The sequence below is a fragment of the Xiphophorus couchianus genome, chromosome 8, assembly GCF_001444195.1.
Source record: "Xiphophorus couchianus chromosome 8, X_couchianus-1.0, whole genome shotgun sequence".
Classification (NCBI taxonomy): domain Eukaryota; kingdom Metazoa; phylum Chordata; class Actinopteri; order Cyprinodontiformes; family Poeciliidae; genus Xiphophorus; species Xiphophorus couchianus.
Window position 1 is genome coordinate 6,204,037 of NC_040235.1, and position 14,137 is coordinate 6,218,173.

The 14,137-nt window shown below is 39.4% G+C and overlaps 2 protein-coding genes across 3 annotated transcripts in view; both read right to left on the reverse strand.

Annotated features, from left to right (window-relative positions):
* Nucleotides 1-11,017, reverse strand: part of LOC114149806 (ephrin-A5b-like) — an 89,836-nt gene extending 78,819 nt beyond the window's left edge. Inside the window, exon 1 of one of the 2 annotated variants that reach the window (XM_028025916.1) lies at nucleotides 10,438-11,017. In XM_028025916.1, coding sequence (XP_027881717.1) covers nucleotides 10,438-10,562 — 125 coding nt within the window. In that variant the 5' untranslated portion in view covers nucleotides 10,563-11,017. The remainder of the gene's footprint in view (nucleotides 1-10,437) is intronic. The other variant, XM_028025915.1, reaches the window with a different exon arrangement.
* Nucleotides 1-14,137, reverse strand: part of LOC114149750 (protein NLRC5-like) — a 1,536,511-nt gene that overhangs the window by 725,768 nt on the left and 796,606 nt on the right. The gene's annotated exons all lie outside the window — the stretch shown is intronic.

Below are 14,137 nucleotides of genomic sequence, written 5' to 3' on the forward strand. Positions count from 1 at the left end.
TAATTAAAACCCAATTTAAGACCAAATTTAGACCAAAATGTCCCACCTTATAATCATATTAAACCACTTTTAAGAATCTTTATTAGTTTGTTTTGTCTTTTGTCACACAGCCACTGGGAAATAAACTGACTTAATTTGTCATTTCTGTGAGTAATTATTCTTTTTATTTCATTTTTGACAGATACAGCATGTTTTTTTTTAGTGTGAAACCAGTTAAAAACCCAATAAAATTAAACAGTAAGAAATTGTTTTGGTTGTTAACGTGTCCACAGAGCTGCTGCAGCGCCACAAACTGCAGCAATAAAAGCCGCCATTCTTATTAGCAGTCAGTCGTTTCTGTCAATCACTGGCTGGCAGCCTCGGGCCTTTTGCCTTATTAGTCAGAGCATGAAGGGTGTGTGGAGGTCGGGGGGCGGGGAGGTCGCAGGCGGCTAACCTCTGGGGGACGGGGGGTGTTGGGTGTCGCCTCATGACGACCGCCTCCCCTCCGCTGCAGAAAGCCAAGTGTGAAATTCACAGCTTACCTGACCAGAAAGTGGAGTCTCTGAGTGGATTATGTCGGGTAAAACTGATCGGCAACGTGACAACAGGAAGTGTGGCGAAGGAGGCATGATGCTGCGGGCTGCTGTAATGAAACGGGAGATAAGGCGGCGCTCTGCCTCTGTTTATTGGCGGTTTGTGAAGCGCTCGGTTGCAGGAAATCACATTCACTCCGCTCCCTTTGATGCCTCTGGAGATTGACGCTTCCTGCGGGTGGGAACACGGATTGTGACCCCACCTCCAGGCTCCTGGGCCCGGACGCCTCGGGTTGCTGCCTCTCCTCATGGAGAAGCTTCCTACGGTTTTCTCATCGCAGCTGCAGCCCTGGTTGTGTTTTCTCTGGGTTTCATGTCAACAAACACAAAGTAGTGAAAAATTCTCTCAAATACAATCCAGAAAAACTGGGTCGTCCATTTGCAGTTACAGTTTAGAGCCACAATTTGCTTCAGTTACGAGTCTTGCCACACATTCTCAGTCCTGACTTGGACTAGACCATTCATAAACATGAAGATGGATTGATCTGAACCGTTCAGTTCAACTCCTTTTGTGTGTTTAGAAGACAAAACTCCAAATGGGTCTTAACTCTTTTCCATTTTCTGTTTTTCTTCCAGGATTGACCCAGTTTAGCTCCATTCAGCTAATCAATGAGATGAATGGATCAATTTTACCCTGTAGAGGGCGATATACCAAAATGTACCACATGGTGTCATTGACACATGGTGGGTATAAACATGGTTGAATTTAGCACTATAGCTTCTGCTAAATATCATAATGGTATGGTACATTAGCTTCTGCTAAATACCGTGTTGATGTAGCGCTTCAGCCATAGATTTTGATAAATAACACATTGGTTTAGCATTTCAGTCTCAGGTTCTGCTAAATATCATCTTAGTAAAACGCGTTAGCATTAGTTTATGCTAAATACCACGTTAATATAGCACATTAGCATTAGCTTCCAGTAAATGCCATGTCAGTGAAGCGCTTTAGCTTCAGCTAAATACCATGTTAATATAGCACATTAGCTTCCAATAAATACCATGTTAATGTAGCACATTAGCATTAGCTTCCAGTAAATGCCATGTTGGTGTAGTGCTTTAACATTAGCTTCAGCTAGTATAGCACATTAGCAATAGCTTCTCCTACATACCATGTTGGTTTAGTGCATTAGTGCTAGCGCAGCTAAAGCTCATGATTAGTTATTTAGGGTTAGCGCTGCTAACATTTTAGATAGTTGTGTTCACCACTGATATAAATATAAATATGGCACCAAAACTGGTTCCAGTCCTTTTAACTACGGTTCTGGGTTCCAGAGTAAAAGGAGCTACATGCAAATGCCTGCCTCACTTTTCAGATTTTCCTTTTTATTTTTTAAAATGGAAGCTTTGTGTTTGACTCTGACATGAAATCAGAGTCAAACATTAAGGTTTGTGGCTTTATTGCTAAAATATTAAAGATATTCCTCCTGTGGCAGGAGGAGGCGGCGCCACGGGCCGCTGACTCCACGGCGAACAATGGCGCGCTTTGAGCCGCGCCGGCGTTGGGAGAAACCTCGCGGCCCCGAGTCCCAGTCAATATTTGGACGTGGTCGGCTCTTTTTACTCACTTTTTGTGTCCGTTTCTTAATCCAAGCGGAACCGAGCGGCGGGGAGCCGGGAAAAGGCTGAGAGGGGAAAGCGAGGGTAAACAGTGGGAACAATGCAAATGGGGCTGCTGACAATGCCGCTGGGAAACTATCACAACCCGGCGCGAAGAAAACACAGCGTCCAGTCTCACAGCGGAGATTAAAAAGAGAGCGGAGGAGCAGAGGTCAATGTGGGAAAAATCTGAATCATCTCAAAGGACTTTTCTGTAAAGATACAAATATTTTAGCGATTCCGATTTTTAGAGTCACAATCCGATTCAGAAACGATTTTCTGTTCAAACGGAAATTACATCATTTTATCTTTAAACAAAAATAGATTTGTGCATAAAACTAACGTCAGCTGCTATGGCAACAAGCCTGCGCAGAAAAACAGAGAAAACGAGCGATTTTCAGTTCTTCAATGGTTTTTCTGCATTTTCTTTCCACATTAGTTCTGCAGCAGAACGTTATTGTTTACATCTACGATACGCGTTAATTCAGTCTGTATTTACTTAACAGGTTCATTACTACTTGTGTGCAGAGTTGGGTAGAAACTAGTTACATTTACATGAGTAACTTTTTGAAAGGATGTAAGTTCAGGAGTATTTTTACTCCTTAATATGAGTCATTTTATTATAAAGTATTTTTACTCTTACTTGAGTAAAAGTTCTGGGTTTTCTACCCACTGAATGAAAAACAAACATGTTTTAACCAAAGATTCACACACCTGCAGTTTCTGTTAAAGTTTAATAAGTTTTTTATTGAAATAAACGGATTTGGAAAAAAAATTTATCCTGATTTTGTTACTTATATGAATTATTGTCCTTTTGGTCCTTAAAATACCTAAATTTCCACTTAAATTTATATTTTGGTCCATCTGATGATGTAATTTTTAAATATGAAATGATTGATAATTTGACCAGTTATTCAGTAATCGATACTTTTTACTCTTACCTGAGTATCATTTCTGGATATTCTACTTGTATGAATGTTTATTGGAGTCGTTCTCCTTAGATGATGTTGATTTCTGCTGCAACCAAATCAGATCATTTCCATTTTAATTGTTTGGCAGAAAGAGCAACTGAATGTATATTTATATTTCAAGCTAACAAAGTTAGCCGTAGCGATTGATCAGATTGTTTTTTTAAATCGATCGACAAACAGCAACCTGAGGAGATTCCTTAATTGTCTTGAGGAGGAATATGTTGCATCTGCTGCGGGAAGCCATGGTTGGGAATTATCAGGGATTAAAGGAGACCCCCGGGGTGACGCTGCGCTCTCTCTCCCCCCAGCTGTCCGGGCCGCGGTCCCACCCAGCGAGCCTCTTTCATGACGGAGCCGGTATCAGTTTCCATGGCTGCGGAGACACAAACAGCCAGCGAGATTAGGGAAGGAACTCCGGCCCCGATTCTCCGCTGATCCGCCTATCAGCAACAAATAAACACCTTGGGCAACAGGCAGCGGCTGCGAGCGGACCATATGGACCCGGGTGGGCTCTAATGAAGCAGCTAAAGAGCTGCTGAGCGGGGAATTCACTAATGGCTGCCTGTCAGAGCAGCAGTAAATACCCGACTCTTACACTTTACTCCGCCGTTTGGGTTTCCAACGCGGCTGACAGCGAACATATGGGGCTCGTTTCACTTTCCGCCTGGAAAAAGCTGCACTTTGTGTTTTTCCTGGTTGGATTTCTGGGGCTAATTTCCTTCTGGTGCCACTTTCCAGTTGAGCCCATTGAGAGTGGGATTTGTAATTTGTCCCACGACTGTTACTAATAATCTACAGATTAAAGGCAACATGCTTCACGAAGCTCCGTCCAGATCCCGACTTTACTTCAGTCAATATTTATTCTGGTCCATCCAACGGAAACGTCACTAATACTTTATAGAAGCTGAACATCTGCAGGCAAGTTTAACCCAGAGATCAGGAAGGAGTCAGAGTCAGTTCATCAAGTGATGAAGGTAGAGAAAACAGGATTCAGTCAAACTTCTGGAGCGTCTTCATAAAGATGCAGATGATTTACCTGCATATTTATTAAACAACAATAAGATTTATAAACATCAACAGGACTTATGGGAACTAGATGGATTTATAGGAACCAACTGAATGAATCAATGCCAGCCTGATTTAAAAACATCAACAGTAACATCAACACTATGGGTGCACCAATTTATCGGCACCAATTTATTGGCACCGATTTATCGGTGCCGATTTCCTTAACTTTGGGAGATCTGTGATCGGGTGATTTTTACATGTGAAGCTGATCTTATTGACCTCTGCAAAGGTCTAAAAATCAAAAACTGTGGTTTTCTTTTCTGGTGAGAGAGAAGTTTGACTGATAAACCGGCCGATCAGCTCATCTCTGCACATTTACAGTTAACAATAGTTAACTAATAGTCGCCCCATTGCTGCCAATTCAGCAACTTTCTTCATATATTGAGCAACATTTCAGACAAAAAAATGTTATCAGCCAAAATCGGAATCAGTAAGTTAAGCTTTTTAAAAGATCGATAATCAGCGATCAGCCAGAAAACTGCAATCGGTCGCCGCTAATCATAATGGTTTAGAATCAGAATCAGTTTTATTCACCAACTTTTGTCCAAATAAAAGAGAAATTTGACTTTTTCTGATCGTTTTATTTTGAATTCAGCTGAACGCAGATCGTCCAGTGGCCACAACGATGTCTGGTAATTCCCTTCGTTTTCTGTTTTTTATATATAAATGTTTTATATATATATATCTGTATTTTATATATAAATATTGTGGTTGTTAGTTTGATGGTATCCAAGTACTGTAACCAGTTTGGCTAAAAAACATCTTTTAAACTGCTAACCTTTAGCAATAACACGTCTATGGAGATGTGAAGATTATGAGGAGGATTTGATTTAACATCGAAGAAACGCTGAAGTTTGAATTTAGAAACAAAAATCTGCTTAAATAAAGATTATAGTTCATTTAAACAGTAAAATGGGCTCAGATGAAACTGATTTTCCAACTATTTCTTAGTTTTGCTCAGCAGAAACTCAACACTCATGTTTGGAGGTTTGGACTGAAGGTTTTACTGTTACAGTGATAAAAGTGATGATAGGAATTATTTATTACTCCTTTTTTATGTGACTGTGTGAATGTGACTGCAGGCACAAACACAAACGCTGCTTTTGAAGAATAAATCCATTTGTAATATGATTCTTTAGGACACCAGTCACATAAAACGTGATTTGTGTCTAAACTGCTCACAGTAACTGCTTTTAATCATATTTTCAGACTTATTGACGTATCGATGCTCTCAAAGAATAAACAGTGGAGAAAATAGAAAACTAAAAATCCCAGGCAGTTCTGGGAGGATTTAGACAATAAGTGGAATTTGATCAATCAAAATTATTATCACAATAAATGATAAACGATACAATAAAAACACGATACAATAAAAACACGATACAATAAAAACACGCCTCTAGTTTACAATAGATCTATTTATTCTGCTTTAATCAAACTTCAGAAAGTCCAAAATAGTAAACTGGTTCAGTTTGAATGTATATGTGAACGCCAAGCAGGAAGTGGACTACAGTCCTGGGCATTATGGGTAAATACAACCAAAACAAACCTGCTAGCCTAGCGCTACCAGTAGAAATATCTTGTGGCTTTTTAGCAAAGATAAACGAGAAATCCTACAATTTCTAAAATTTGACGCCTCTTCGTTTTTGTTTGTATTTCATGAAGACGACAGTTGCGCTCAGTGTCATTTTCAGAGGTTTTTGTGTCGTTTCCTTCAGTAATTCTTGGTGCAGCGCCCCCACAGGCCAGGAGGGGAACCGGTTTGGTTGGTTTGACAGTGTAGAGTGAAAATGTAACAAATTTAGCCATTTTGTCCCCCAGTCAAACCAAAACTACCAAACTTTCAGGTGTGAAAACACCCAAACTGAAGTAACTGACCAGAAACCGAAAACCTGAAGGTTTTTGCTTCAAATCCTTCCCATCGGCGCGGGAACGTTTTCTCTCTCTGTGATCAAAGCTTTACTGAAGAGAGCTCATGTTTATCTAAATTACAGAAGGAATCCTTTCAGCTTCTTTAAAACAATAGGGTGGGGAGGGACGGAGGGAAGGCATGAAAATGTCAATGCATTTCCATTTTTCACGACTCAGTTCCCATTTCAATTCCAGAGTTCCTGTTGGGGGATTTCATGAAAGGCTGAGTGTGGACAGCCGGTTCTCCTCCACCACAGAGAAGAAGAAAAATAAGAATCAGGAGAAGAAGAGTTTGGGGTGCGTAGGGGAAAAGTGGTGCAGCAGGTTCCTACAGCGACTGGAGCTGCATTAAGCAGCGGGGAACGCAGCGCAGGTCAGAGGGGCCCTCGGTGCTTCCAGCATGGCCCTCGTTTACATCATACAGCTTCAAAGTCATGAATGAGAAAAGGGAAAAAGTCATTTGGAGTTACTCATTTATTCGCCCTCCATTCTGGAGGGGACAAAGCCCAGGCGGGGCGCCGCGCCGGGGCCCCGCGACGCCCCGTTTCTGACCCTGACAACGGCCCCCTCTGCGCCGCTTAACCCGCGCCGCGCCTGGTTACTGCCGAGCGTGTGACCCTGGCATGTGGAGCTCCCGCAGGGTGCGGGAGGAGGGAGCGCAGGGCAACCCAGAAACAAGACTTGGCCGCTGGGAAGAGTTTCAACGCCAGGAAAAAGTAGAGAAACGAAGGACCTGAAGTCAATCTGATGGTAAATGTAACAGTTCACCTCCAGGACAACAAATGGATGAAAATAAAACGACGTGATAGGCCAGCATGAATACGTTACAGAGAGTTATAATGACGGTTTGATCCCTCAGAACCGGGTTTTCACAGTTATTTTTACTGACGCCTTAATGGATTTTAAAGAAGAAAAAATAATTAATGTTTTTGTGTTTCTAAAAACGACTCAACAAAAAAAAAAAAAACACCCTGATGTTTATTAATTTCTGGAAAATGAGTTGCTTCAAAAACCTATTGGATGCAATGCCACAAATCAGCAGCCACCGTTACCTAGCAACCGCAGCAAAGCACAGCCCGTTACCTAGCAACCCCAGGTGAATTCCAGCATGTTTGGTCGGCTGGTTTTATGGCTGAAAGCGATAATATGGAGCTAAATAAGTGTTAAAACAAGCCTGACATAATGTTAGGTCAGTTATGTTAAGGGAAAAGTAAACATTGATTTAAACGGCTACATTTAAAGTTGAAAACAGCCTTTACTAGGTTTAAAGTAAACTTATTTTAATGTTTATGGTAAATTAAACAGTTTGCTCAGGTAAAATTTAGCACTGAGAACAGAATTTATTAAGCCTGGTAAAAACCAGCCTCTTGTTCGATGCTCTTTGGTTCGGCCAGATTGTTTGGACTCTCCAGCTGTTGAGAAACATTTTTTTTCCTGGACTTTTTCCATCGTTTGGCCGTAACATATGGAACCCACCAGTTCGATGCTATGAAGCTTAGCAGAAATTTCCTGTGCTGTAAACAACCGAGTGGAACAAGATGGCTGTTAAATGGCCAACATGGTCTGATCGGCTTCGTTCTCTTCCTCCACCACCGCTGCTAAACGTACCAGTCAAACAAAATCCAAAAACGGTGCAGAAAATCAACGTCATTATTCACAGCTTCTCCTTCTGTTCCTGTTGGCCCGTTTGAAATTCTACCAGAGGGAATCCAAGTGAAATGGAGAAAGTCCAGACTGAGCACTGATGAGAAATGAGAATCAAAGAACACTGTGTAGGAAGACAACGGCCAACGCTACGCCAAACAAGATAAAATGACTTTTCTTTTTTTAAAACAGAAAATACAGACAAGGACAAAATGATGTTGGTCATAATTTTCAGTTTTCTAATATTCAGTTTATCACCCCGACTAGCATGTGGCCTGGGAGTTCCCATTTATTTTAGAATTGCAAAAAAAAAATTTAGCTAAATGAAAATACACCAATTTAGTTTTTTGATCAAAAGTTTTTGCCATTAGAATGATGTTTTTTTTTTTTTTGCTTAACTGAAAGTGTTTTTTTTCTGTAAAACTGCAACGGAAACACTTTTTTCGCATCACGAGTCCTGATCAACAACCAGATGTTACTACTGTCAGAAACTACAAAGCAGACGACAGGAAGTGGTAGGAGGATGATGATGGCACCTCTTTTATGACATTGCGGGAACAAACGTATTCGCGCTGTGTCTCTTATTTAATGGAAAAACATCAAAATTGTGTTTTTTCCACAATAGCGGAACGTCGATAAAGTTTTACACACATTTGTAATGGAAAAGCAGCAACAGAAACAGCTTTTTATTGAGGGCCAACGGGAAGAAAAACGCTGATTTAACCCCAAACGTCTGCAGAAACACACACACACACCCACACACACACACCCCTGCTCCCACAGTCACTGTGATTTTGGTGAAACGCCAAACATGTGGCACTGACTCATGAGGGGAGGCGGCCTGCAGCTCACAGCAACAGATATGTCACTCTATCGCACAATCTTAAGCCTTTCGGTCAACAAGCATAAAAATTCTCAAATCAAAGCAGAGACTTTGAAGCAACTGATAATCAGACTCATAAAGCCTCCAAACAGCAGCTCTAAAAAAACTCCAGCATGGAAAAATCCATCGGTGTGTGAAGCTGGCAGCTCAGATCCAACTGCAAATTATCCAGCAAGGCCACATCCATCCATCAACACAAACACACCGACTGGAGACGGCAGAAACATCACACTGCTGCTGCCAGGACTGGATAACTCACTGCTTTCCAGGGAAGCACTTAAACTGGTCAAACTGGTCCACACTGATTATAGGTTCGATAAAAAACACATTCATGATCCGTGAAACGTTTATTTTATGGGTAAAATGCAAAAAATACGAACATTTTGCACCAGAACCACCCTGCATTGGGTCAAACATGATTGGAATTGAATATAAACACTTGAACTGGTCAAACCTGGACTCATTTATTCCACATTCATTATTAAAAAGCATTTAAAGTGTTTATTTTATGACAAAATTAGGAAGTACATATTCATTAAATTCTATAACCAGCCTACATTCAGTCAAACCTGCTTCGAATTGTTTCACACAAATTAGAGACAACAAGAAAATTCACAAAATGTTGCATTTTAATTATTATGTTTCCATTATTAAACTTTAAATTGGGGTTGAATCTTAAAACGTTTGGTCGAGTTATATTACAGGTTTTAGTTTATGATAGTTTTACGCGTTGTAGCGTCCAAACTGAAAATCTAAATGATTCCACGGATGTTTCCGAACAGTTTATGATCTAGAAAACTTTTATTTTATTGGTAAGAATCTGGAAAACCTTGAAATTCTTGTTTCTTCCTGTATTTACGCAACATTAACGATGAAAGTTGGATTAATTTACTGCACAATGGAGATGAACCAATCAAAAACAGTCAATAAAATAATTACAATTTAAAAATATCATCATTAACTGCATATAAACAAACCAACCTGCCCACTGTGGTCAAGTTTAATTAGAAACATTATAATAAAGATTTTTCATTCTTCCTTTTCCATCTGATTCCTGCCTCAGTCACAGAAACTTCTCTTTATTTCTTCTGTTTTCTGTTATAATCGTGTAAAAATTGGTGCCACCGGAAAACTGATCGGTGCGTCTCTGCTTCACAGAAAGAAAAGAGTTTAATGCTTCATGTATGAAAGCATTGGAAACACTTTTTCTCGTAAACTGGGTTTTATAGAACTTGACTAGAATGCAGAATAAATTGGTCCAATTTTGACAATTGCTTCAACCCAAAGTGGCTTTAATGCAATAAAAATGAAATTTTCCTCAATTTCTAAATGTGTTGTAAAGAGTTTGTAATTAAGAACTGACTCACTTTCACACCAGAGAATGTTGGTTTCTTAAGCTGTTCTCAATCTAAACCATTAAATTGTGACATTTTTTGGTGATTTATTCTTGGAAGTAAAATAATAAATAATTTTTTATAAAAGATTTAAGAAAAAGGGAAATAATTCAGTCCAGGTTTGACAGTTAATGCAGAAGCAGCGCTGAAAATGTTCTATTTTTAGTGTTTTCACCACTGAAATAAAGGTTCCATGAAATTTAAAATGTGTTTTTCAGAATCTGTGATCAGTGCAGAATGATCCGGTCCCGGTTCGGTCGGTCAAACGGATCCAGATCCCGAACCGAAGCGGGTCAAAGTTGCTGCAGAGTCCCTTAAAACGCGGTGAAATGGCCCTTTAGTGAAAGTTGAGCGCCGCGCCGGGGACTCCCGGTTCGGTTCGGGACACTTACTTTGGGTTGGTCCGGTTCCAGAAGACAGCGTAGCGGTCCGACACCACCTTGGACGCCGGGTCCTGGCCGAACACGCACATCCCAATAATGAGGATGAAGAACAGGATCATGTCCACCTGCGGCATGTCTGCGCTGGGCTGAGGTCCGGTTCTGGTTCTGGTTCTGGTTCTGGTCCTGGTTCTGCTGCGGAGCGTTAACTCAGCCTCCCTCTGCGTGTATCTGTTTGCTTTCTGTTAAATCAGCAGATCTCGGCTCGGTTCCGTTCGGCGTAACTCCGGGTTCAGCTGTCGGACCGACGAGGCGCACATGGAGCGCCGCTGCTCGGCGGTCCGGAGGCTTCAGGGCGGCCGAGGAGGGTCGGCTGTCTCCGGATCCGGGCTGAACTCCGAGCCGCTCCTGGTCCCGGCTTCTTGACGCGAAAAGAGTGAAGCGAGGCGGAAAGAAAACAACAGAATGACGCACGGGGTCTGCGCCAGGAGCGCACAGGACGCGGCTGCTCTCGGGTCTAAGTGAAGGAGAACCAAGTCAGCAGCGCTGTGGCTGCCGCTGCAATGCTCTCCACCGGACCAACCCCCTCCCTCTCTCTCTCTCTCTCTCTTTCCCTCTCTTTCTCCCTCTCCCTCTCTCCCTCTCTCTCTCCCGGACTCCCTCCTACCCGCCAGCCGCCGCACGCTGGAAGAAATGTTCTCCTCCTCAACTCAAACTGTTGAGTCTTCAGGCTCATTTTCCACAGCAACCGAGAACAAATCCGTCCGTCTGATTCCTCTACAGCAGCAGCTTTCCTGCTGAAATATGGAAAAAATGTTGAAAGGTTATATGGAAGGTCAGAAAGGACAAAATTATATAAGTATATCAATTAAATAAATGTTTGCCATTTACATATATCATCAAATCTTTAAAACAAATATATCAGCAACTTTCCTGCTGATGTCAGAACATAAAGGAATCTATGGAAGATCAGAAAGGACTAAATTAAATAAATTAAACTTTCATAAAATACAGAAATATTGAATGGAATTTATTGCATATATCAATATATGTGTAAAACATATATTACCTCGGTTTTCCTGCTGAAATCTGAACACTGAAGGAACATAGGGAAGGTCAGAAAGGACAAAATTATATAATTTTATAAATATGTCCATTAAATTAGTATTATTAAATAAATTTTTGCAATACAATTTATTAAATGTATAATCCGATCGTTAAAATCTATATAACAAAGACAAAAATTGAAGGAATGTTTGGAGGGCTGGAAGTGGCAGATGTATATAAATAGAACTTTCATTAAATTTAATCTTTCAATTTACCATTAAGTAGATAAATGTTTAATAGACACTTCATTTATTAAATATATCACCAAATATGTAAGTAATAACAGCTGCTGTTATAAATGCATACACCAGCAGCTTTTCTGTTGAGGTCAGGACAAATATTGAAGGAACATATGGAAGGTCAGAGAGGACAAAATTATATAAACATATCCATTAAATATATAATTAAATAAGTAGGTGTTTGTCAGGTAATTATTCAATATATTTTCAAGTCGTTAAAATGCATGTAATAACACTAAATGCTTCATTCAATGTATCATTAAATAAATAAATTTTTAATAGACAATAAACTTATGACATATCTCATAAAATCATTAAATTGCAAACTTTTTTGTTAAATTAACTCAAATCAGAAGCAACATTAACACACCTTCAGTAACATTGTGTGACTGTTTCTGGTTATTTTTATGTTCACTCATTTGTCCCCGTGGTTGATTCTATGGAGGGCCAAAAGGAACAAAATTGAACAAATAATACATCATTGAATCATTGACTAGATGTACCATGATTGCCGTGACCATGATAAGCTTGCAACAGCCAATGCAGATAATTAAACACAATTAAATGTTTAATTATGTCACAAATCAAATCAGCTCATGGAAATCCTCCAGTACAAGAGCTGCCATGTTTTTGTTTGAAGAGTTAAACTGGTGGAGTAACAGATCAGTGTTTCCTCCGCCTCTTGTCTTCGATGGGCTAATCATTGATGCTGCAGGACTACAAACAATGACAAAATTAAATATAAATTAAATTCATCAACAATTATAAGTTTGCTTTTTAATGTTTAAATAACATTTTGTCAATTAATTTTCTGTTGAATAAATTATCTAAGCATTTGTTATTTAATTATGTCCCTGCTGGTACTCCATAGAATCAACCACTGGAACACAAGAATGATTATAAAAATATAACCAGACACACTGAAAAAAAATTTTTCTCACATTAAATCAGTTAGAAATTATTCCCGTTATCAATAAACTATAATCTCTAGTTAAAAACCTGAACTGGATTATTCTATAACAAACAGATGTGGATTAAATCATAATTTGAGATTGGGGGCGGTTGCCCAGGGCGCCGTTCCTGCTCCATCCGCCCCTCCGTCAGCCTGACTGTGATGCCTCTGCTGTTTGTTACAGACATTTCTTACAGCGTGGAGTTTCGGGCTGCGCTGCTTCCCATTGGCTTTGGGATGTTTGAATGGCAGCAGCTTGACTTACTAAACCAACATGCTGCTCTGCCTGCAGCATTCCCAGACCTGCTCACTGATCCCGGCCACTTCCTGCGGACCTCATCGCTTCGTTATGATTCACCTTCATCTGACAGGTCCATCCGTTTGGTCAAAACTCAATAAAACTCTGAGTGGATAAAAACAACTCTGCTCCAGGTGCATCATAAAAGATCTGCTATTTATTTTTATGTTGTTTTAAACTTGATTTTATTTGGATTTCTGCATAAAACTCATGTTAAAGTGACGGCTTCTGGCCCACAGCGCCCCACTGTGGTCAAACTAGGAAAGCCTTCTCAAACTAAACACCTCTTGGGAACCCATCTTAAAAAAAAAAAAGCTTTTTAAAAGAATCTGTATTCTATAAATATATTTATTTTAATTTGATGAATGTCATGACTAACTACAGTCCTCACCTTGCATGAAATATCATATTTTCTTGTTTTTTGAATCCCTGAAGTGCAGTTTTACCAAAGTTGTTGTCCTTTTCTCTGACATTTTCTCTATTTCTTTTTAAATAAATTGCATTACTGGTTTTAGTCCTCAACTCACAGAAGAGATGCTAATACAATTTCTATCCCTAAAAATGCCAAATTTAATAAATAAGTTTCTTTTCTTTTAGAAAAACAAAAATTAGTTTGTTTTTTTTACTTCATGAATTCAGTTTCTCCTGCAAAACAATTAGAAATGTGTCAAAAAGTAAAAGAAATTTTTTTCAATCTTTGAAACGGTAAATGAAAAAGTATCTTCACGTCGTTAAAAACAGTAAAATATAAACTTTTTTAGAAATTTCCATATCATGGAGTCAGAAATCAAAGCCAATCAAAATCACCTGGGATATTTTTAGATAGCATATTATATTTTTACTCCAAACTAAATATTTATAAATCAGATTAGTAGTAAAATAACTAACTGAATATTTAGTTTAGAGCAAAACATTTAGCTGCACATTTAATATTTAGCTTCAATCTAGATGTTAACAACTAAATATTAAGTTAGCAAGTCAAACATTTAGTTCATAACTAAATATTGACCTTACAAACTAAACTTGCTATTTTAGTAAATAGTAAAGAAACTAACTGAATATATAGTTTGGAGCTAAATATTTGAACTACTAACAGTTTAGTTAGTAGTTAAAATA